We start from the raw sequence: 23,660 nt of genomic DNA, 5'->3' as shown, positions 1-23,660 counted from the left end.
CCGAGAAAAACAGCATTCTAGGATCTCAATTTTAAATCAAACGTTGCTGAATCATGTTTTGAACTGCAGCTATACGCGATGTCGCGCACTGATCCGACGAATTATAGCAACCGCGGGCGCCCTTGCGTCGTGCCAATGCTTGCGCACGCTGCACAGAATAACAAAACGAACTACTAATTTAAATTTTCCTACGGTGCGTCTTAAGACGCACCGTTAGAAAGGCCTTCTTTCGTTGATTACTTCAAAATGATAGCTTGCCAGAAAGATTAATTTCACAGGGAGTTTAGTCCACTTGCTATCTTTCAACCAAGTATGTTTTTCAACAATAATACGCCAGTTACTTTTTCAGATGGCTGCAAATGATGGACTATAGCTTTAAACAAGGCATATGCTTCCACCAGTATCTAAACTGGGTGGCGGTAAATTTGGGATTTTCTACCCGACTACAGCCTCTCAATCCATTTACAGCACAGGACCCGAGTAGATGCCATGTTGGATTCTTGTTAGAGTGAAAGCGGTTCCAGAAATCTCTGGATTTGCCCAGGATCTTCATATTTTGGATAGTGTGAAAGGGTCTTAATCAGATATTTGTAAGGTCCATTTGATATAACAATGTGCCTGAGCCCGGTACCCACCTACAAATGGTACACAGGGAGGATTAATAGACCGTAGCTTCTCTGTGTACTTCTTGTAATGGTCTCCGGAGAGTTCCTTGGCCTCTTCCAAGGCCTGTTTCTTCCTGGGAGATAACTCCTGCAAATATATAAATGATACAGTTTTACTATGCAAATTCGACTTGAAACTGTGCAAGTAACACCAAAGTAATTCAAAGGAATGCTATAACTGAACAGAGTGACAATTTCAAAAAGACTTTCCACAAGTTAGTGTTATAAAAAAATGATATTAGGCCCACAAAAAAATGCCTTGGTGCAATTTCCCCATTCCTTGGTGCTCCTTGGTACAAAAATTTGAGTAGGTGCGGCAATAGAGGGCGCTGTTGTAGCTTCCATGTTAATTTTAAGAAAAAAAAAAGGTTGGCGCGCATGATTAAAATCGACGCGCGCGCTGACCAGAGACCGAGTATTTTTTTTTTTTTTGCCTTATACTTTTCTTTAATTTCATAACTAAATGGTTTTTCCTTTTTAACAAGTGAAGACAAGCCTAGTCAAGCTAGTTGCCTTCGGCTCGGTCTATTTAAGAGGCCTTCCCTCAACCCCGCAGTGAAGACCAGGTCCTCACTCTGTTATTCCCTTATTATTATTATAGTACTGAAGACCAGGTCCTCACTCTGTTATTCCCTTATTATTATTATTATAGTACTGATACAAAGTTCCTCTTTCTTGAGAATGATAGCAAATGATCCTATGTGCCTTTAATCAATAGAACTGACAGGCCGACTCACCCTGAATGTGTGCTCTAGTCTGTGTATAGCCGAGGAGTTCAATGCGCTGACGACTTCCAGCACGCCATTGAAGTTATTCAATTCTTGAAACACCTGCAAATTATGGAATCAAAAGTGAGCTTTCAATCACAAAGTCATGTCTCTCTTAACAAAGTAAATATGAGAACATGTAGGCCGTGGGCCAAATCCTGTAATGTGCAATCTCGTCTTAACTTTTTAACGGCAACTTCATTTCTCAGTTATAAGCAGTTTGGAACATGTTAGTTGATATTTTACACTGTGCACGCCATATTGTTTGCGCATAAATTAGAAACAAAGGGGACTGTTTACCTAATGTAACTCTATCACATGAGGGCGAGCACATCAATGCCGTAATGGGCACAAAGAGAGAGATACGGCGGACACTTCAACATCACTGCTGCCTTGCAGTTGACGCGCACACACAAAGACACTGCAGGTATTTAGTGTGTACTTTGTGCACGCTTTGTTTCTATTGAAATATAAACAGGCATGCAACTGGGAAATCACAAAAAAAAGAGGAAATTCAAATGTTTCCCAGACTTTGTACAGTGTTTTTCTATTTTCAATGGCACACATTGGAAGTGAAAAAAGAGGAAATCAGCTGATCCGAGGAAAAGTTGCATGCCTGTATAAAAACTCCCAAGCGTTCATGCGCGTTCATGTGCCTTCGATCATTCTATTATCCCGAATGACCCCTAACCCTGACCCACCTCAATCCTCCAAAATCCTCATTGCAGTTTTGGAGGATTTTTGAGGATTGAGGATGAATGGCAAAATGTGTCAGTTGATTTTGGAGGAGGCAATGGGTCGAGTTCCTGCTGTACCCAGCATTCCTTATGCTCAGCCATGCATAATGGAACCCTGCAATATGCTCGATATCATCCGCACTGCTTCTAAATGGCATTGGTACTGACTCCACCCATAGCAGTTAATGGAGGATGATTTTGGAGGAATGCGGCAATGGTCACCCCTCCACTGAACAAAATTAAGAAATAACGGATGATTTTGGAGAATGAAGGCTGAATCCAATGTTTACATGGTGGCAATTGGAGGATTTAGCAGGATTGAGGATGGTTCCTAGCCAAAAGGGCCTAGTGGGTTTCATTGTGCGCATGAGCAGTTGAAATACTAAACTGGCTTCTTGCTACTCACCATCATTATTTCTATTATTCTGGACAAGACAGCAATACGCTCCTCAAAATTGTCAGCCTCTACGATGCACTTCTCCAACCACAGAATAAGCTTTTGGAGGAAAAGAAAAAACAAACACATGTGTAAAAACAAAATAAATGGATCCTACAAAATAAACAGAAAATACCGGATGCATTTTTATGTTGTTTGGCTATGGATAGATGTGAATATAATACTGAGGTTTCAGGATAGTAGTTTGAGCGCTACGTTATAAAACCACAAGGTGGGACTTAAGAGTCGGTGTTTCGGCTTGAATGATGATTGTGCCAACGCCCCTGTCTGATGTGATGATGAATAACGAGGGCTGTTACCATGTTGGAGTGGTGGATCATCTTGAGTAGGTTAGGTGAGGTGGTGTTTTTATCCTTCTTTGTCCAGACGGTACCGACCAGCTCAGAGGGTTGGACAGCCCGGAACAAATCAGCCTCCAGTATCGTCAACTGCCTAGCAATCTCAATGGGATGTAACTACGGACGCCAATGGAAACAAAACAACAAAATTTAAATTTTATTTCCACAACTCCCTCCGACACCACAAAACAATTACGTTCAGTCGACTCACAATTTCTTTGGCAAAGTTTAAATAAAAATTACATTCAGGAAAACCTCAGTAATATCAACTGATGAACCGTTGTAGTTTATTTACCAGTTCACGCAGGGATTATTTTGACAAGACTGGAACGAGGCATGTTACTTTCACTCGACCTCATGCCAGGCGGGTTGAAGCCATCACCCTCATATTCACGGCCTCGCTCGCTGCGAGCGGGTCGTAGACAGATATTTTTCGCTCATTGCATGTTTATCTGTCATCCATCCAGAATACCACAAAACTTTTGCATGTATACACTTGCCAACTCGTTAAGAAGTGCAATCACTCCTTTGAACATGCTTCTTTACAACCTAAAGTTTGTTCCCAAATCAATGTTTTTAAGGACAACACAATACAGCTTGCTCTTTTAATGGCTGCAAGCTTTCTTAAAGCTCTCTATTAAAGGGAATATACAACATTTTGCAAACATCGAAAAATAAAACTACCAAGTTTTTACGAAATACCTTACTAGGATGTTGGTAAATGACAGTCTCAAGCATCTTGTAAAATTATGGCACCTGGTGTGAAGTCATTTTCAAGAAAATGGTATTTTTGTATACATTTCCAACAGTGGTCGGCCGACCAGCGTTGGAAAAACTTAACTATTTTTCAACTACTGCTCCAAATTTTACCATTTTTTCAGTCCAAATTTTGTTTGCTATTGGTTACATGTTCATGAACGGGTGCAGGCCAGCTAGACTGGTTCCCTTGCCTTACAATTTTCCATCATCTATAAATTGATCCATTTTATCTTTTGTGGAGTCAGGGAACCAGACTACTTGAACATTTTTTTTTTGTCTTGGTTTTTCCCAACCTTTTCAAACACCAAACTCAAACATGTCAGTGTAACAATATTTGATCTATTATACTAACCCCTCATATAGTTCATTTCTGAAAATTACAGCTAAAGCCAATGATGTACATTCCCTTTAAGCATTTGTTTTTCCCAGATTTTCTTAATCTTTGAATTCATGTTGGTGCAGCCAATCTTAAGACAAAGCGGATGCCTGGAATTGACCGTCAGTAAAATACAATCAGCCACTACAGTGAGTCGATTCCCGAGTACAGCAGAGTCAAGAATCTGATTTAAAACTTAGTATCAGCTTTGATCTACAAAAAAGATAGAAAGCAAAATACCGTCATGAGGTCGAATTCAGGAGGTATTTTTGTGATGTGCCATTCCAATAAGGGTGGGTCCTTCTCAAATGTGATCTCACGGATGCACTGGTCAGCCTCTTGCTGTAACAGATCAAGAAAAGAAAAGAAAAGAAGTAGACAAGTGAGATATGACAGAGTTGGTTAGCAGGTCAAAGGAGGAAACATTACTGCCATGCCCTGGTAGTACCCTGGAATTCCTTTTGTTATATATAGGCAGCTGCACTTACACGCAACGGTTGTAGCCAAGCGCGTCCTGTCTTTATAAAGACCATTGGTTCCATACACCAGGCCCTCAGTTCTGTGTTAGCTTCACTGGTAGCAAGATAGGCTTTACATCCATATACTTCGTGATTCCAGTCTTCTTATTTTCCTTAATAATTAGTTCCGTGAGTTCGTCGCCATAGTGAACCAGGTTCGGCAGTAGTATACAGCTAATAGGTGAGCTATGGTGATGTCGCATTTCATTACCACTTTTATATTTGTCGATAATCCAGGTGGTTCCTTTTATCTATTCTTTGTTCCTTGTAAATAAATACAATCCTTCTTTATATTTTGCTGGCAAAAAAGCTGCCCAAATTATATTATTATTTCTAGACAAAAGCTTGTCAATTTGTATTTCCTTTTTGGCAAAGTTAGTCACAGACACCTTATCTTTTCGGCAAAGTTAGACACAGAAGCTATTCAAATATTATTTAATTAATATATTGGCACCCACTAAACCCCGACGAAAATCTAAACCCCAATCTGTTATGGTTGTGCAGAAGAACTCATCCACATTAGACTTATAACAGATGACCACCACTGCTGCACAACTACTACTGCTGCATCAGACCATCAGAGGTGTCGTAGTGCCGACCTCCAACCTCCCCGATCAGGAGCAAGGGATCAACCATCACTTGGGAGCAACTGGATAGTACCAGCTCCCCGACCTTAGTCTTAAATGTTCTGGCTTGATTATGATTGACACTGGTTTAGGTTCACGACCTACCCTCCTCTGTACAATCTTCTTGATTGACTCCGCCCACTTCCTCATGGCCTTGCCCTTGACCTGGTCGATGAACTCCATAAGTCTCTTGGGTAGGTCTGGGTTGCGCTCAAAGTCGTAGAAGTGACGGTCCACCCAGTGTCTTAACACATTCAGGACTCTGATGATCAAACGCGAGACATAATTCAAATGCAAATTTGATAAGAGCATTTTCTGACTACTTGTTGATTTGTGACATTCTGCCTGGTCATTAGCATTAACCCTAACCCTCCCAAATCCTCCCAAATGCTCTTTGCAAAATGGAGGATTTTGCAGGATTGAGGTTACAAGGCAAAAGTGTGTGGCTGATTTTGGAGGATGCACTGTGTCAAGGTCTTGCGCCGGACCTTGTGTTGTTTATACTCAGCCGTGTATAAATCTAGGCCTAGATTCTACTTGAAATCCTCCGCACTGCTCCAGGATGTCACAGGCTCTGCCTCAAGTTATTGACAGTGATTGTCGGGATTTTGCAGAATTAAGTCAGTGGTCACCCCTCCAAGTACCACATTCAAGAAATAACGGAGGATTTTGCAGGATTGAGGCTGTATGCTATTTTTACATGGAGGCAGTTGGAGGATTTTGCACGATTGAGGTTACTTCCTAGCAAAAATGCCTAGGGAGTAAGGGTAAAAGTGCAAATGTCTCTCACTCAACATCATCACAGAATTTCATGGTATTGATAACCACGTTTATAAATATCTGCAAAATGAATATTTAAATATGTAACATTCAAAGAGCACGATACGATTATTGAATTCAAGACATAAAAATTCATTCCAAGTACATTGCACAGCTGTCCCAAAATTCAAGAAGTTCTTTTCATGGCCCAAGCATTTTGGGAAGAGTGACTACTGAAAGTGTGAGACTATTACCTTAGCTGTATAGGTTGTGCGTATTCCTTGCGAAATCTCTTCAAGTCTTCCCGGACCACGGTGGCCCCTCTGTCCAATGCGAGGCGGTCCTCTTCGGTCGGTTCTGGATCTTGAATCTCAAACGTAACAGCCCGAGAGTCAAGGCAAACCAAAGTCAAAGGTCATGTCCAAACCCCACTCCACCGCCCTTTTCAAGGAGTAACCATTTTCCAGGAGTAACCGGGCCCAATTTCATAGTTCTGCTTACCACTAGCGACAAATCCACTAATTGTAGCTGAAAATTGGGTCATTCTATAAATTTGGGGTCCACTTTTTTACCCGTCCCTGTTACATCTGACATCTATGATTGTTTAATTCTGATGCACTCCTTAATGCAGTCATCCTCCAGAAGTGATTATGAATAGCAAACTACCTACCCAACAAATAAACAATCATTTGAAGTCACTTTTAATGATGCTTGAATGGCAAATTACAAAGTACCAAGGTAACAGGGACGGGAAAAATGTTACACTTTGGGCCCCAAATTTATAGAATGACCCAATTGCATGCTTAGTTAAGATTAGCAACTGATAATTGAGTTAGCAAAGAATTTTGGATGCGTGCATCCCATCACAAAGATTCTGTGCTTACAGGGAAGGCATAGATTTTTTTGCTAGCACTATTTGAACAGAATGGTGATTTGTAAGTGTGGAATTGTGATTAGCAGTCATGAAACTCAGTCCAAAAGATATGCATCTTTTGGGATGTTATAAGTCCAATAATACAGTAAGCAATTTTTTCGGGGGGGGGGGGGTCTTCGTTTCTGGTAAAAAGGAGGACACTAGGCTAGAGAATCTGACCGGCATTTTGGGGTAGTCTTTAAAAGAAAGGGTGTTTGGCCAACTTAGAAAATGTACCTAGTGGACATTTTGGGGGAAAAAGCACCTCCTCCTTTTAAAATTGAGCAGGAAATAAGATGCTGGTATGGGGTCACTGCAGTGGTGGATTCTGACAGCAAGGGTCCCTAGTTGAGGCTCTAGGTTCAAGCTTAAAGGCATATAGGATCATTTGCATGAAAGCTGAAACTTCACCAGGTTAGATTCTGAAGATTCTTCTTTGGATTCTGAGTGCTGTTATGAGTGGAAAATGAACAAAATGCATGAAACACGAATAATCCTATATGCCCTTAAGGGTACTGGTACATGTAATTTGATTTGGATATATACATGTACAAAAAAATGCAGTGAAATCAATCACAAGTCAAATCACAAGTCCATCAAAAGTCAAATCACAAGTCCATCTCAAGTTAAATCACAGAGTCAAGCACCAGTAAAGTCACAAATATCATGGAGATAAACAACCACAGTGCATTTGAATAGCTTGTGACCTGGCTGGAGACTAGATGACCTGTGATAACGTGACAAAAACTTGTTCCGTTCAAGTCCCAATTTTCTGGAGACAGTTCAAAGGATATCTCTCAATGAGTAGTGACAGCAGTTCTTGCGGTTTACAGAACGACCGGTAGGTGGTCAGGAAGGTCCGGACAAACGAGGGGTCGGCGTACTTGTGATAGGTCAGCCTCTCTATCAGCTTGAGCAGGGTACCGCCCTTGATCAGCGGTACCCCAGCTCGGGACTTCTGGCCTTCCTCAAAGACAATATTATTTGGGGAGTCCTCCTCTGCATATCTGCATTTGGTAGAAAATTGGAAATTTATGGAAGTCATTACTGGGAAATGTATAAACTGAACAGTATTCCAACTGGAGTACAATGTACACACAAACAACATAGGAGACTTAACCAGAGGTGGACTTGGAATGTTCTGGGGGAAAAAACATAGCAGCTATAACATCCCTTATTCTTTTATTGCAAGTGGCTTCAAAGTTTGAAAAAATATGAACCAGCAGAGTTCTCATGGTGGTTTATTTATGTCAGGTGCAGATTACAGGGTGGTCCAAAAAAAAAAATACACTTTTTTTCAGATGTAAATTTCTTGGAATTTGGGAGACATGTTGAATTATTTCAAGATATTTTTAAACTACAGCATCTTTGTGGTATATGGTGAAAATGGCGCTGAAAATAAGGCCAACATTAAGAAATGGTGATGGTTTAAATAAAGATTGTCATAAACCAGTTTGTCCACACGCAAGTCTATGAGATATGGTCAACACAATAGCACTGCATGCGCAAAGAACTGCAATAATTGTAACTAGGTCTACATGACTGGCAAAGATGTGGACAAACTAGTTTTTGACCATTCTTCTGTAAATGGCCGCTATTTCTTAACTGGAGCTTTATTTTCAACGCCGTTTTCACAATATACGACCAAGATCTTGTAGTTTAGGAATATCTTAAAACAATTTCAACATGTCTCTTCAATTATAAGAAATCTGCCTCTGTAAAAAGTGTAAACTTTTTTTCAGATATTGTTTCATTCAGATATTGTTTACTTTAAAAATCAATGAATCCTCAAAAAATCTAAAATGAAACTTTGTAAGTTTTAGAGACTTACTTGTATTCTTCTGTTGTAGGCAGTCGTAGTGGCTGCTGTGCCTCTTCCTCTGCCAATATCGTATCTAACATTCTCTCAATAGTACTGAATGGAAAGAGATAGATGTGGTACAATTGTGAGAAGTACTGGGAATAGGAAACAAACCTAGGAATATAACTGGCCTATGGGGAAAAAATTGGAATATACAGGTAGGCTGTAGCGGCTCCGAACAAAAATCTGTGTCCGAAATCTGGACTGCACTGCAGTTATACATGCACGTATGTACTATAAACTTTGTGCGAAGGATGTGACGTTTATGTGATGTTTACATGTTTAAATGTTTAAACGAAACCCGAATTATACAAAAGGAACCTACGTTCAACGTTTACCGTTCACACAGTCTTCCTTTAAGTTAAACCAAAATTGCACGAATAATTAACGATGTTTTCAAACCCTTTTTATTTACAAAACCTGCCATGTACTGACACAACAATGAATCACCAAAGAAAAGAAAATTTACCACGGCAAAATATCTTTATTTTTATTTACAAAACCTGCCATGTACTGACACAACAATGAATCACCAAAGAAAAGAAAATTTACCACGGCAAAATATCAAAAAAATTAGCAACTTTTTGTGCTGCAATAGTCATAACATTTAGGTGTCTGCCCGGAATAACATCACCGTTTTGCTCATGAATATGGAAATTTGCATTAGCATAAAACAAAAAAGTCACCAAGACGCCCTTGAAAATGGCAAAACTATTATTGAAAATAAGGTTAATTAATGTTAAATGGGACACAAAGGTTCATTTCCAGGGATTGCATAAAAGAAAATAAATTGCATGGGCCCTTTAAAATCGAAAACAAACCAGGGCCCAATTTCAGGGATCAGCTTAGCAAATAAGTTTGTTTAGCAAGTTTCTGCGCTAAGCATGAATCAGCCAAGTACCAGTCACAAAAACACTGAATGACACTTTGGCTGGTAACCATTTTTTGCTCAGCAAATAATGGTTATGCTTACCGAGTTTCAGTTCAAACTTTCATGAAATGAGCCCCAAAATGTGTGGGAGTTTATGGCTCAAGTTGCTCCTTACCTTCTTAAACATAACGTTGTGAGCGCCTCCATCCAACTCGTCTTCTCCTCCTGATTCTTGGCAAAAAAGATGATCGGGGGATGTTGCTCCTTAAGCTTGATCTCAAATCCATACTTTAAATCTAAACAAGACAGGAAAAAACACAAGAAACATATTTATTCACACATCACGTCAGCAGCAATCACAAGCAAAGGCAACAGCATCATCATCATACATGTAATCCTCATCACAGTAGCAACAGGAAAAGGACCAACATCTTACTGAACATAATAATGAGAAGTATAATAATAATAACGGCAATTTATAACGCGCCGGTATCCGCCATAAATGACACACATGGCGCAATATAAAAATTAGATCAAATCAGAAATAACATCATGCATCAGTGATCATCATTGTCTTGAAAACTGGATGCAAAAATGCAGTTGGTTCACTGTCTTGTGCGTATTGTTACGGAAATGTCTGTGAAATGGCTTGAATGTTAATCCTCGGGAAAATGGCACATTTTTTTGAACGTGGCATGGTTCAAATCAAGAAAGTCATGACGAACAATAAAATCCAGTTTTGAAACCAACCCGACTTGTTTGGGGTTTTTTTTTTGGGGGGGGGTCTTTTTATGCACTCGTGTCTTCTTCTTGAATACTTATTCTCATGCCCACCATGCCTATTGTGTTTGACATGAAAGTGAACCAACTGCAATTTTGCATCAAAATCTCATGACAGTGGCGCTCAGTGATGCATGACCCTGGAAATGTAAACAAGGTATCATTGAAAAGTATAGAGATTACGCTTTCAGACGATACCAGTTTTATAGCCAGTAAACATTTAGTCGGTCCATACTGGTTCTTCAAAGTTGGGTTTCCTTTTTATTGAAACACCCTGTATTAGACAACATTGATGTAACACTGAAGAATTACAAAACATATCAAGATAAAAAATATCGTCAACATTTTGAAGCTGTATTCGCCTTACCGTCTGAATTTTCCCTGTCAAGTAGACTGATCTTCCTGAGTGTATAGCGTTCCTTATACCGGTACTCTGGCGAGCTGCTGGTAACCGACTTCCGTGCATTCTGCTTGCAGCAGACTATCATCAGGTCAAACAAGAAGATGTGTCTCTCCGTGTTTGCCTGTAAAAAGGCAGAAAAACATTCATAAATACTTAAAGACAGTTAACCTATTCCTACTGGTGGAGAGCCTGTCAAGTAGGTGGTCTTAAGCTGCTGTTTAAACACCGTTGAGAAGTATTTAAAACCAGCACCTGAATCAGGACTAAAAAAATTCTGCTCTTGTATATTGTATTTTAGAGAACATTAAGTCTTCAAAGTTTGTAGGTTTTAAAGTTCAGAAAAAAATAGTTATTAAATAATAAAGCAATTACTTTTACATTGTTTATACTTAAACTTGTCTTTTAAATAGAGGAACAATTGTTCCGTCTGAGATTAAAAAGTCAGAAACATCGTCAGATTTTTGTCGACTTTTTGACTTATTTCGCAGTTCTTGACCAAAAAAGGTATTTTATGAATGGGAGTAATAAGATGATGGAGCAGTGTGAACCAGCTGGTTTATACCTGTTAGGGCATGTTCACCGATAATGTCCCTTGCCTTCAGCTCCGGCCATAAAGCAGGATTGACTGCCTTGGACTGCTTAAGTAACTTGATACAGCTATGCTTTGACTCCGGGCGAGTGATAAACCAGCTGTGACCACAGCTTGCCTGCTTTGTCTGTTGACCCAGTTTGACTAGTCACAGCGCTTGCTTGACACATGATCTGACTGCTGGTGACTAGTCTTTGTTAAAAGTACAGCAGGGGAAGTGGAAATGAATTTTGACTGTCTGTGACTGCTTAAATAGGTGGGGGGTTAATAAACCAGCCCAACCTACCTTTTTGTTTTTGCCAGCATGGACTTTGCCCAGGTTTCCTTCTATGATGAACTCATTACACAGCTGGTTGATGTCTTTGCCTTCCCAGCCCTCAATGTTCTTCTGAATCTCGTTCATCTTCTGGATGCTGAGCTGCCTCGAGGCAACCCGTCTGTGGAACCGCAGCGTCTCACTGTATTTCAACATTTCAGAGTAACAACATGGATCAGCATGGGTTGTTTCAACAATGCACATCACTTCTCTTATACAAGCTGCTGGGTCATTCCGTGTCAAATCACCCAAAATCATTCAAAGTTTATACCCCATCCCCTTCAAAGTGGTTCATATTTAGTGTATGGGGTAATTTAGGCTTACATTTACCAACATCAACTGCTCAAAATTACCCAGAGTTAATTTCAGACGGTTTAATTCTGTCTCATTAGGCAATGTTAGGGCAATTAATTCCAAAATCAATAGTGTTCAGATCCTTTCTGAAAATCCTCCCATGTTTATGTTTGACCCAAAGGAGGCGTGTTCTGCTTTTGTTAAATTTAAAGCTAGAGCCTACAGGTGGATTTTAATTCATAATTTTCATGCCTTTCATGTTTTACAATCATGAAAGTAGTTTTAAGGTTAACTTGAAAACCACATTACTGCAATTATAAATCAATATGTGCACGCACCAATGATACTTTCAGATGCTATTCTTTCCCATTAACCCTAACCTTCCCAAATCCTCCAAAATCCTCTTTGCAAAATGGAGGATTTTGCAGAATTTAGGATTCCGTACATGGCAAAAGTGTGTTGCTGATTTCAGAGGATGCACTCTTTCAAGGTCTTAGGCTGGACCTTGTGTTGTTTATGCTCAGCCGTGCACAAATTTAGGCCTAGATTTTACTTGAAATCCTCCGCACTGCTCCAGGATGTCACTGGCTCTGCCTCAACATGTTGACAGTGATTGCTGGAGGATTTTGCAGGATTGAGGCAGTGGTCACCCTCCAAGGACCACATTCAAGAAATAACGGATGGTTTTGCAGGATTGAGGTTATATGCTATTTTTACATGGAGGCAGTTAGAGGATTTTGCAGGATTGAGGTTAAATCCCAGCAAAAATGCCTAGGGAGTTAGAGTTAGTAACTAAAGCCATCTTCAATACACCAAGTGTAAACATACCCTGCTTTTCGTTTCGGTAGGTTCTTCGCTGTGCAAATTCTTTCCAGGTCTGTCTGTAGTGTCTTCAGGGCTCCAGACGCCTATTATTCAATTACAGAGAAGTGCATTATGAGTTGATTCAATGGGTCCAACAGACAGCCTAGCAGCGAAACCACAGAGGTATGGTCTCCGTGCACAAGTATGCCCTCCGCGGTGACGAAGAGAGATGTTACTGACAATTGAATGTCATTGCCAGTGTGCGCTCAGCATCCATGTAAAGACGTGACAGATTTGTGCACATTCAAAGGAAAATATATCATATGTAACTTGGTATTATAATGCACATCATTGCATGCACATAAAAAGGTATGTTGCACACACTGGAGTTTTGTTTTTCAGAATGCTCACAGGATGCTAACTAGAGGGCGAGTCAAAAAAAGCGGAACCCAAACCCCAAAATTATATTTCATATTTAAAAAATATGTAGCATCAAAAATAATGACTGGAAAGCCAATTTCATGTGGTACTTTCATATGAAAAAAATGACTGAAATTGATCAATCCGTTCAGAAAATACCACCGTTTAAACACAATGACCCTAAAAACTGTCTCTTCCAAAAAATGTGATTTCAAGAATCGTCGTCGCAATTGTCTTCAAACATCACCAGTGATAAAATCTCAGTTTAAACGTTAAAAATATTCAACAGAATCCCTTTGAAGGCCTGTCCTTTAAAAAAAGGTAGATTTTATCAATCATATTGTTTGCTTGACCAGGGTTGTTAATAAATATATTGTGTACTACTGTTGGTGACAGTTGTTGAAACAAGTATTCGGTATCATTTTCTTTGTTGTTCCAAAACAGTCAAAACACACAATGAATTGCTTTTTTTGGACGAGACAGGTTTTAGGGTCATTGTGTTTAAATGGTGATATTCTTTGAACGGATTGAGCAATTTCAGTAATTTTTTCATCTAAAAAGTAGCTTATGAAATTGGCTTACCACTCATTATTATTTTTGGTGCTACATATTTTTTTAAATATGAAATATATTTTATGGGGTTTGGGTTCCGCTTTTTTTGACTCACCCTGTACTGTTCCTGCATATTGTCCATACTTCTTAAAAACATACCATGCTATTGGGTTGAAATATGGTTCAAGTTTCCAAGTTTATGAAATGAAAACTTGTCAAAAGCAGCTTACTGAGATGCTGAGATCTGAACAGAGCCAAGGATAGGCCCATCGCATGCACAGACTGGTTTACATGTGCAAAAAGTGGTTTGTGTGAAACCAATTTTCCAATGAATGTGAACAAACCTGAAGTACCTGAACATATGAGGAGCATAAGGAAAGGTCACAGTCGATTTTGACTTACATGTAAGTGTTAGTCAGTAACAGTAATATCATGCGTTTTTGTCACCGGTCTGTACTTTTGCATGGAGTCCATATTAAAATACGATACAAAATATGTTCTTGTTCTGTAAATTGTAAATGGTAAATTGTAAATGGTATTGTAAATGGTATGGGAGCATATTGCTTTTTCCCTTCACCTCTTCCCTTCCATAGCAATGTACATGTAATGGATGGGACTACCGATACATGTACCACTAAATTCACCGATAGAAGCCCTTAGGCAAAAAAAAAAAAAAAAAGTCTCCGGTTTCTGGTATGGAGCTTGCCCAAAAAGTGGTGCGGCGACGCGGCTTTTTTTCTTTTTTACCTGTTTTTTTTGCTTCAAATGTCAGCTGATGACTGCAAATGGTGCCCGACTAAACTTAGTGCAAATATTATGGGAGACCAGAGAGGCCACATAAAGCTTATTCTCGATCATAACCCCATCTAAAAACACGTCAAAATTGTGCAGCAGCAGGATTCCAGTCAAACCAGTGAGTTGGGCGGTTTTGAGACATCATCTTTCATTGAAAAAAAAAACTTTTTCATTTTGCCGACGCGCACAAATACGGCGACGCGCGCGCATACCAGAAACCGGAGACTTTTTTTTTTGGCCTTAGTTGGTATTCCAGCTCAACCAAGAACACATTACCCCTACCCCCCCCCCCCCCCCCCGATATTTTGGCTAGAAACCATGCTGAACGCAGCAACATGCAACACTTGTCAAAATGACAAGCCTGCTCAGTGTAGCAAGATCCATTAAGTCACAAATCTCAAAGACAAACTGCCACAGAGTCTGTGGTCACCAACTGCAGCAGGATACAACTGTGGCATTGTTCAGAGGGACTAGCTCTCATTGTTTCAGAATTGGCTGTTCAGATACAGAAATGTTCAGTCGAAAATAAAAACAGTACTATTCATAACTTCAAACAAGTCCATGGGCTCCGTGCGCCGACCAAAGAGGGCGCCCTTTTACCTAGCAACGACGTCCCATGGGCGGGACATTTCGCTGGTTGACGCGCACCGTTCCTTGTGTGTGACGCACGTACACCAGGGGATTTGTATATGTACACGCAGTGGCCACGCTTCGCAGCAAATGAATTGCAGTCAGGCAAGATGGCGTCGGTCGGTCACCCCCAACTGTTCTTCCTTTGCCGGTGAGGGGGTACTTGTGAACGGAGCGGATAGGGGCAATGCTAACCATATTTCAGGCCTTGATTTACATTCTTGAACCCGGTCTCCTCATTAAATATCGGAAAAAAGTTGCAGTCAACTTTTCATGCAATAAAAAAAGATAAAAATGGTGCATTCACAAGTTTTGAGATTTTGAACCAAAAGTCCATATGTATGCATCAGCAGGAACATAGGATTGTTCATCTCGAAATGAAAACCTGTCAAATCTTGATGCACATGTTGAGTTGGAACACCGATTTGGCTTATACATGAACCTTGTGTGTGATTAAAGATACTCTGTCCTCACGGCCATTAAATGAGTAAGAGTTGATACACTACAATACCAATACACGTACACTGGAAATTAAGAAATTAAAACTAAGATGTATGACATAATGAAAAGCCCCAGGGACCAAAAATTGTCACATGTATTTATGTACATGACAAACATTAAGACCAAAATAAATATGATCTGATCCATTTTGGTAGCCCGAAACTAAACTAGCTGTTCCAATAATATGTAACAGATTGGTACTGTTCCAACGATGCACAAAGTTTATACAACTTACAAACTGTGGAGGACTGACTGTAAGACATGTTAGAATAAATGACAACTGTTTATATGAAGTAGACTGAAACAAAGAGTACATCTTTTGCATTGAATTGTTTCTGTAATTCATTTGGCATTGACTTGTTTCATTAATTCATGTGGATAGAAATAACAGTTCTTCTAAAACAGGGTTTAATTATGACTCATGGTAACCAACCCTAATGAGGGAAGGACAAGCAAATGTCAGTTTCAAGATGTTGGATGTATAAGATTTGGAAAATATATTTTCAGGTTTATTCACTGAGCTCTTAAAAGCTGTAACGGACATTACATAACGCTGGGATTGCCCTGAAGTGAAAAACGAGAAAATCAGCTGATCCGAGGAATAGTTACATGGCTGAGATTAGAAGGCATAAAATTTAAATATAGCATTTAGTTTTATAACATTGCGTTTATCAGAAAATGTTTGGTTTACCTGTCTTAAGCTTTCCCTGTCGTCTTCATTGGGAGACGTTTTCAGTAGGAGCTGTAACACAACAAAGTAACTTGTGAATTGAAACAGGCAGGGGTGTTAAAATGTAGAAAACCGCTTTCATGGTCCAAATAACTTATCCCCGTAGAGCTACATTAAATTACCAGAGTGCTAACTCCTCATTCTAGCGCGCGGAGACGCTTTGAAGCTGTCCTGTGTGCAGACATTTTGAATTCATGTGCGTGTTTGTAGAACATAATGAAATTAGATGGAATGAAGTTTGAATATTGTACTCTAAATGCAGCACACAAGTATAACGCACACGTTTGCGTCATTTGCACAAAGGAAAGAAACGCTTATTTGCTGATTGTGCGTTTTGGTTTTGGGTGTATCACATCGGTATAGAATACAAATGCAGATATATGCAAATAGCCGTTCTAAAGCCGTACTCAATTTTGAGTTTTCCATAGGTTTCTGCACAAACATGGATGCGCCCAGCAGACATCACTTTGTACAGCAAGTTAGCGCTCTAGTAATTTAATATAGCTCTATGCTTCTCCCACTCTCACCTACGTTCTTGTATCTGTCATTGCCAACAGGCAACAGTCACCCAATTGTTTTCTCTTTTTTTCCCACGTTAGTTTTATCAAGTTTTTAAAGCCCATCAATACTTCACATGATAAACAATAGATGTTTTTTTTCTCAGTGAAAGTTGGAATCACATGATCAAGCCACGCATTATGCAAACAAGTGGACACAGTCCACAGATTCAAAACATTTAATAAAATAAACAATGCAGTGTTACAAAACAAATGTCTATTGTGATGTGGTCAATGGGTCTGTATGCCATATGGGACTACTGCTACTACGGGGTGACTGATAAGCTTGTGGCCTAAGGCACAAGGAGATGAGCTATATAGTTCTGCCTGATATTGTGTGCGGTTCAACTTGTTGAACGATTATACAGACAAATTGATTATCTTTTCCTGTTTTTCTGTTACAGATAATGAAACCTTGACAGTCACCGGTTCCTGAGATTTAAACCTTGAAAATGAAAAAAAAAACAATGAAAACTTCCATCGAACAAAAAAATTTAACAAACGACTTCTCGAAAATGGCAACATTGTCCCATAACTGATTTTTTTTCCATATTTGTTCATTTTCACGGTTTCATTCTCAGGAACCAGTGAATGTCAAGATTTGCTTACCTGTAACAGAAAAACAAGCCAGATAATAACTTCAAACTTTCTGTCTTATCATTCAACAAGTTGAACTGCACACAATATTAATAAAAACTGTATAGCTCAACTCCTTCTACTTCAGGCCACGAACTTATCAATCACCCCTCGTACTAGCAAACGCAACATTGTTTTGCCGTGGTGTACTATAAAACGCCATGGACTACATCACAGCAGCCAGCATCTGCATGCACAAACAGAAGTTGGCCCTTTGTGACCACTACCAGTGGAAGGGACATGCCGCATGCGCATACTGGTTCACGTGAGCACTGCGCAAAGTACACCCGTCTAATTTCAATCTGTGAGCACATAAACCTGTCGTGTCATGAGCATGAGGCATACAAACTAATGTCCCTCCCACCGGTCCCCCTCAACCCTCTCTTTGTATAACCGTTGAGGGGGCACTGGTGCAAGGAGTCTATATTGCTACCCTGTTAATCTGCTTACCTTAAGTACATCAAAGTAGTGTATGCAGTGGTAGATGGGTTCCAGAAGGAGCTTGGGTAGTACGTAAACGACTGCATCCCTGAAGTTATCCTGGAGCTGGAGTGGTAACAAAAAACGACACGTTGCATTACTTACACAAGGGCTTTATACATCTTTGGATAATTCCAGCATAATGAAAGGAACTGTAATGTCCATGACAGAACCACTTAACCATGATATCTAATTAACCCTAACCTTCCCAAATCCTCCAAAATCATTTTTGCATAATGGAGGATTTTGCAGAATTGAGGCTTTGTGGCAAACATGTGTGGCTGATTTTGGAGGATGCGCTGTGTCTAGGTCTTGCGCCGCACCGTGTGTTGTTTATGCTCAGCCATGCATTAATTTAGGCCTTGATTACACTTGAAATCCTCCGCACTGCTCCAGGATGTCACTGGCTCTGCCTCAACATATTGACAGTGATTGCTGGAGGATTTTGCAGGATTGAGGCGGTGGTCACCCCTCCAAGGACCACATTCAAGAAAGAACGGATGATTTTGGAATATGGAGGCTGTATGCAATTTTGACATGGAGGCAGTTGGAGGATTGAGGTTTCAATTCTAGCAAACACGCCTTGGGAATAAGGGCTCTCTCAGGTAAACAATGGCCTTATTTGAGAAAATTTTGGGCATTGCCTTGGAGGTGGGTGCCTCCTCCGCACCCCCAGGGTCCGCCACTGGCATAGCAGGGAAAGTATAAAAAAAACTGACTGTCTTTGACTGATCGAACAATAGGAGGGATAATTATTAATTTCATTGTGAGTGTGCACAAATCCATCAAATCTTTACATGAGTGTATGATGACAATATGTTCAAGTCCCTTCTAACTCTGTCTTTGTAACTGAAGTAGGGGGTACTTTCTGCATCAAAGCCATAGGGTAAAAGGACCTAAGCTTCTTTATTGCAAAACAAAATATTGCACACACACCAAAAAATAATCATTCTGAATCCAAAATTAAAAATATGGCAAAAATCTCCCCGACATGAAATTCCATATGAAATTCCATGTCATAAGAAATCACCTGATTGGTTTTTTTAAAGTAAATGCTTTGCCAGATTTTAAACTGGGAACAACTTTGACGAACAACAAAAAATACCTGAAAATAGCGGACCACCTCCGGCCGCGTCAGCAATCTGTCGAGAGTATCTCGGCACTTTCTGCTCAGGATCTGGTTAGCATAGGGGATGTATGGCTCAAACTCTTCACCCTGGAAAAGATCATGGAAAGGCCACAGAGAGATGAACAAAAACTGTCAAAATCGTTTGGCGCAGGAGTGAGACCGGGGGCGAATGAAAAATCCAACCGCCGTTTTAAGATTCTGTCCACAGATCACAAAAAAGTTCAGTGTTCTTTCAGCAAAACAAAAACAAATCCCATGTGTGTGATGTGTGTGAATTGTTTTTGTTTTGCTGAAAGAACACACACCTTTTTTGTGATCTGTGGACAGAACTTTAAAACAGTGGTTGTGTTTAAAACTCCGTAACTTGAAAAGTACATGAGTGATTTGAATGATTCTTGTACTAAGAGAAAGCTCATGAATTGGGCTTTCATATCCTAGATTTTAAAAGTGCTACATGCAGAGCTTCACTAAAACAATGGTCCCGACATTTGGGTTTCGTTTTTTTTTTACACACCCTGTATAAAAACTTTCATAATAACACCTTTACGGAAAAACCTCAGAGATTCCAGATTTCAAAAGGGATTCTTAAAATGACATGAAATCACGAAAACTCAGAAAAACTTGTGCACCACGATGGAACGTGCTTCCGAAAGGAGCGAATCAATCCCGGTCGTCCTGTTGAAGTTACAATGTCATGCGCGCGACATTCTCAGTTTTGTAATCAGAGCATGTCTCAGGTCAACATGTGCACAAGTCACGTGATCTCATCTTCACCACGGAATCGCTGTCGCGTTGTGGGTGACATGAGCACGATAACTCTGCATCAAATGCTGCTTGCTCCACAGTTAACACATGAATTCTCAGTTTTGGGATCTGCACATGACTCAGGTTAACATACCGGTATGCGCAACATTTTTTAACAAGTCACGTAATAACATCTACGGTACACCACGGAATCGTCATCACATTGTGGGTGACATAAGTATGGTTGCGATTTTTCTGTGTCAAGATTCCGCTTGTTCCACGATAATCACATGATTTCTTAGTTTTGTGACCGAGCATGACTTTCGTGCTTGATGCCAAAGGTTTCGTAACGGTGCAAGCAAATCGCAGATAGAACTTTTTATAATGTGTCAAATACTTGATTTATCAAATTGTGGTTTCTGTACCTCAGCGATTTCTTCAAAGCACTCTCCAATGGCAGGATAGGAGCTGTTGTCGTCCATCATCTCCATGGCATCCTCCAGCTGACTCAGGAAGGACACCGAGATACTGTGGATGTCTAAGAGGTTGCCAAAGATGTCTGCCACATCCTAAGAGTCCAAACACACAGGTTGCAATGATCATGGTACCATGACATTTATGAGCAAATTCCACTAAGAACGAATAGCTTACCACACAAGGATAAAGCAGGTCAAGGGTTCGAGTCCTGCCCGACTCTCAGACAACACTGAGTACACAATGTTTATAAAAAACTTTGGTTAAGGGCAAACCCAATAAAAAAATGTACATATCTCCGACACAAATTCCATATTATAAACAGCTTGGTTGCAGTACCTACTGCTACATCAGACTCAAATCGGCCAGCCGACGCCGGCAAGCTCGGTGGTCTAGTGGTAAGATGTCTGCACTAGTAAGCAGGAGGGCACGGGTTTGAGTCCCACCCGAGTAAGCTTGTGAATTTCTTCTCACAAGCCTCACAATCAATAGTATAGTGTTTTGTTTTGCTCTACATAAAAAAGTACACTCTTAAAACTGTGCAAGTGCAGCCACGTTTGTGGTACTCTCGCGTTAAATTTGTTCTACAATCAAGCATAACCATTCAAAATGTCTGCGCCCAGAACATGTTTAAAAGTATTATACATGAAAGGAATGAGGAGTTAGCGCTCTAGTAATTTACTCCTCCCTCTCTGGCTGGCAAATTCAGCTACGCCATCACAGCAGTCAAAATCAATCAAGTGACTGTTTTAACAGTTAAAAATTCCCTTATTAATTTGATATAGCCATGCTTTGACTCGACGTGATTGATATGCCAGCGGTACCTAAAAGTTACCTCTTTTGTCATTTGATGGGATTTGACAGAGAAAGTGGAAGATATTTTTGACTACCTGTGACTGATAAAAGCATAGTCCAAGGGTTTAAGCTCTACCAAAAATGTCCCCTTCTCACCTGTTCAGTAAACAGATTAGACTCCTCAGAGAAGAGGCGACGGAAGACCTTGATGATGAGGTTCAGGTCCCGTATGTACTGGGTCTCCTCTAGGATCATGTCCTTGACAACCTCGTCGTATTTGAGCGTGCCGGTCCGGTCGTCAGACTCCTCGCTGTCCTCCAGGGCTAAGGAGGACATGGAGACCTCCTCATCGTCTTGGTGAAACATCTCCATCAGGACCTGCAGAGAGAGGCCAATCAGTTACTGATCACTGATAGTCGATCAATCGGGAATCACGACTCATCAGTCATCAGTCCAAAGTTGTCAGGTGTCAGTGTCCAATCATTAGCCATCAGTCAAAGTCAATCTTCAGTCATTAATTTACCCTAACTCCCTAGGAATTTTTGCTAGGATGCAACCTCAAAATCCTCCAAACTACCTCCATGTAAAACCGCATACAGCCTCAATCTTTCAAAATTATCTGTTATTTCTTGAATGTGGTCTTTGGAAGGTGACCACTGCCTCAATCCTGCAAAATCCTCCGGCAATCACTGTCAATATGTTGAGGCAGAGCCAGTGACATCCTGGAGCAGTGCTGAGGATTTCAAGTATAATCTAGGCCTAACTTTAAGCACGGCTGAGCATAAATAACACAAGGTCCGGCCTAAGACCTTGAAACAGTGCATCCCCCAAATTGGCCACACACTTTTGCCATATAGCCTCAATCCTGCAAAATCCTCCATTTTGCAAAGAGGATTCTGGAGGATTGGGATAATTAGTGTTAATAAAATCTGAATCTGCAACGAAGCATCCCTTTTTGTATTTGCCACAAAGATGCCCATCAAACAAAACCACTTTAAAAATAACTTCCTAAGAACATGCTGCTTCCATCTCTAGTCTTAGAAACTCACCTTGTCAGCACACATGGCCACTTTGATGTCCTGGCAGCATATCTCCATGTGCCGTATATTTTTCACGTAGTTTCCTGCCAACTGCATTTAGAAAACGAAACAAACAAAATGTTGGTGAACAGGACAACAAAACTTTGCACCACAAAAGTACCCCGGAGTCTTGTGAAACATTCTCGTACATTTGTGGCGTATCAACGGATTGAAAAATAGGCATTTGGTTTGAACAACATCATGCTAAAAAGAATAGCAAAAATATCCGTGGTAAAAGTTTGTATTTCCAAAGATACAAAAATAAGGCAAGAGAAACTCCAAAAATGTTGAGTGCACACGAACACTGGAGAACCAAAGGGGTGCCTTGTTCATACGTTCACATTCTGCTGAAAGTGAAATACATGTATCTAGATCAACTACATATGTAGGTGTAACACTAACAGGCTATTCAAAAACAAACATTTCAAACAAATGAAACATTAGGAATAATTGTATTGTATGTCAATAAATCTTGTGATCTCAACTTTCTGTGGTATCACTTTCACTTTTGCGACCCCGAAAAGTTTGAGCCAAATTTATACATGTATTTTAACCCTCCCTCTCTGGCTGGCAAATTCAGCTACGCCATCACAGCAGTCAAAATTAATCAAGTGACTGCTCTTAACTGTTAAGAATCCCCTTGTTAATTTGATATAGCCATGCTTTGACTGGAGGTGATTGATATGACAGCTGTACCTAAAAGTTACCTCTTTTGTCTTTTGATGGAATTTGACTAGTCACAATGTTTCCATGAATGTGATTTGACTGTATTTTACTAGCCTGTATACAAATGCATGGCAGGGGAAGTGGAGGAAATTTTTGACTGTCTGTGACTAAATGAATCGTTTGTCGGGAACTTTCATTTGGAGATTCAGGCCAAAATAGGGCCACTTCATCACATCACTTCATCGAATCTCTTGGTGTTCCTCCTTGTGGTTTTGGAGGATTGAGGCTGAATGGTATTTTTTTTTTAGATAAGGATTTTGGAGGATTGAGGCTGAATGATATTTTTTTCAGAAAAGGATTTTGGAGGATTGAGGCTGAATGGTATTTTTTCAGAAAAGGATTTTGGAGGATTGAGGCATAATGGTATTTTGAGGCAGGACTGTCTGACGATTTTGAAGGGATGAGGGGCTGGGTACCCTTCATTTGAACATAAGTGCAACATTTTTGGATGAGGAGGATTGAGGATGAATGCATTTTGAGGCAGGACTGTCTGAAAATTTTGAAGAATTTAGGCACTGTTGTAAAATTTTGGAGGATTTTGGAGGATTGAGGATGGTTCCTAGAAAAAAGGCTTAGGGT

General features: G+C 40.1%; 1 protein-coding gene across 1 annotated transcript in view; it reads right to left on the bottom strand.

Annotated features, from left to right (window-relative positions):
- Positions 1 to 23,660, bottom strand: part of LOC119741954 (son of sevenless homolog 2-like) — a 47,838-nt gene that overhangs the window by 6,696 nt on the left and 17,482 nt on the right. The window contains exons 5-23 of the mRNA XM_038217922.1: positions 22,326 to 22,406; positions 21,433 to 21,654; positions 20,433 to 20,576; positions 19,240 to 19,350; positions 18,105 to 18,200; positions 16,423 to 16,473; positions 12,858 to 12,937; positions 11,706 to 11,877; positions 10,795 to 10,951; positions 9,823 to 9,943; positions 8,747 to 8,830; positions 7,710 to 7,922; positions 6,257 to 6,379; positions 5,349 to 5,505; positions 4,340 to 4,441; positions 2,926 to 3,081; positions 2,576 to 2,665; positions 1,403 to 1,495; positions 636 to 753 (exon numbers count right to left, since the gene is read on the bottom strand). Coding sequence (XP_038073850.1) covers positions 636 to 753; positions 1,403 to 1,495; positions 2,576 to 2,665; positions 2,926 to 3,081; positions 4,340 to 4,441; positions 5,349 to 5,505; positions 6,257 to 6,379; positions 7,710 to 7,922; positions 8,747 to 8,830; positions 9,823 to 9,943; positions 10,795 to 10,951; positions 11,706 to 11,877; positions 12,858 to 12,937; positions 16,423 to 16,473; positions 18,105 to 18,200; positions 19,240 to 19,350; positions 20,433 to 20,576; positions 21,433 to 21,654; positions 22,326 to 22,406 — 2,371 coding nt within the window. The remainder of the gene's footprint in view (positions 1 to 635; positions 754 to 1,402; positions 1,496 to 2,575; positions 2,666 to 2,925; positions 3,082 to 4,339; positions 4,442 to 5,348; positions 5,506 to 6,256; positions 6,380 to 7,709; positions 7,923 to 8,746; positions 8,831 to 9,822; positions 9,944 to 10,794; positions 10,952 to 11,705; positions 11,878 to 12,857; positions 12,938 to 16,422; positions 16,474 to 18,104; positions 18,201 to 19,239; positions 19,351 to 20,432; positions 20,577 to 21,432; positions 21,655 to 22,325; positions 22,407 to 23,660) is intronic.

Source organism: Patiria miniata, unplaced genomic scaffold (assembly GCF_015706575.1).
Source record: "Patiria miniata isolate m_02_andy unplaced genomic scaffold, ASM1570657v1 HiC_scaffold_5, whole genome shotgun sequence".
NCBI lineage: Eukaryota > Metazoa > Echinodermata > Asteroidea > Valvatida > Asterinidae > Patiria > Patiria miniata.
This window is presented reverse-complemented; position numbering and strand designations above follow the sequence as displayed.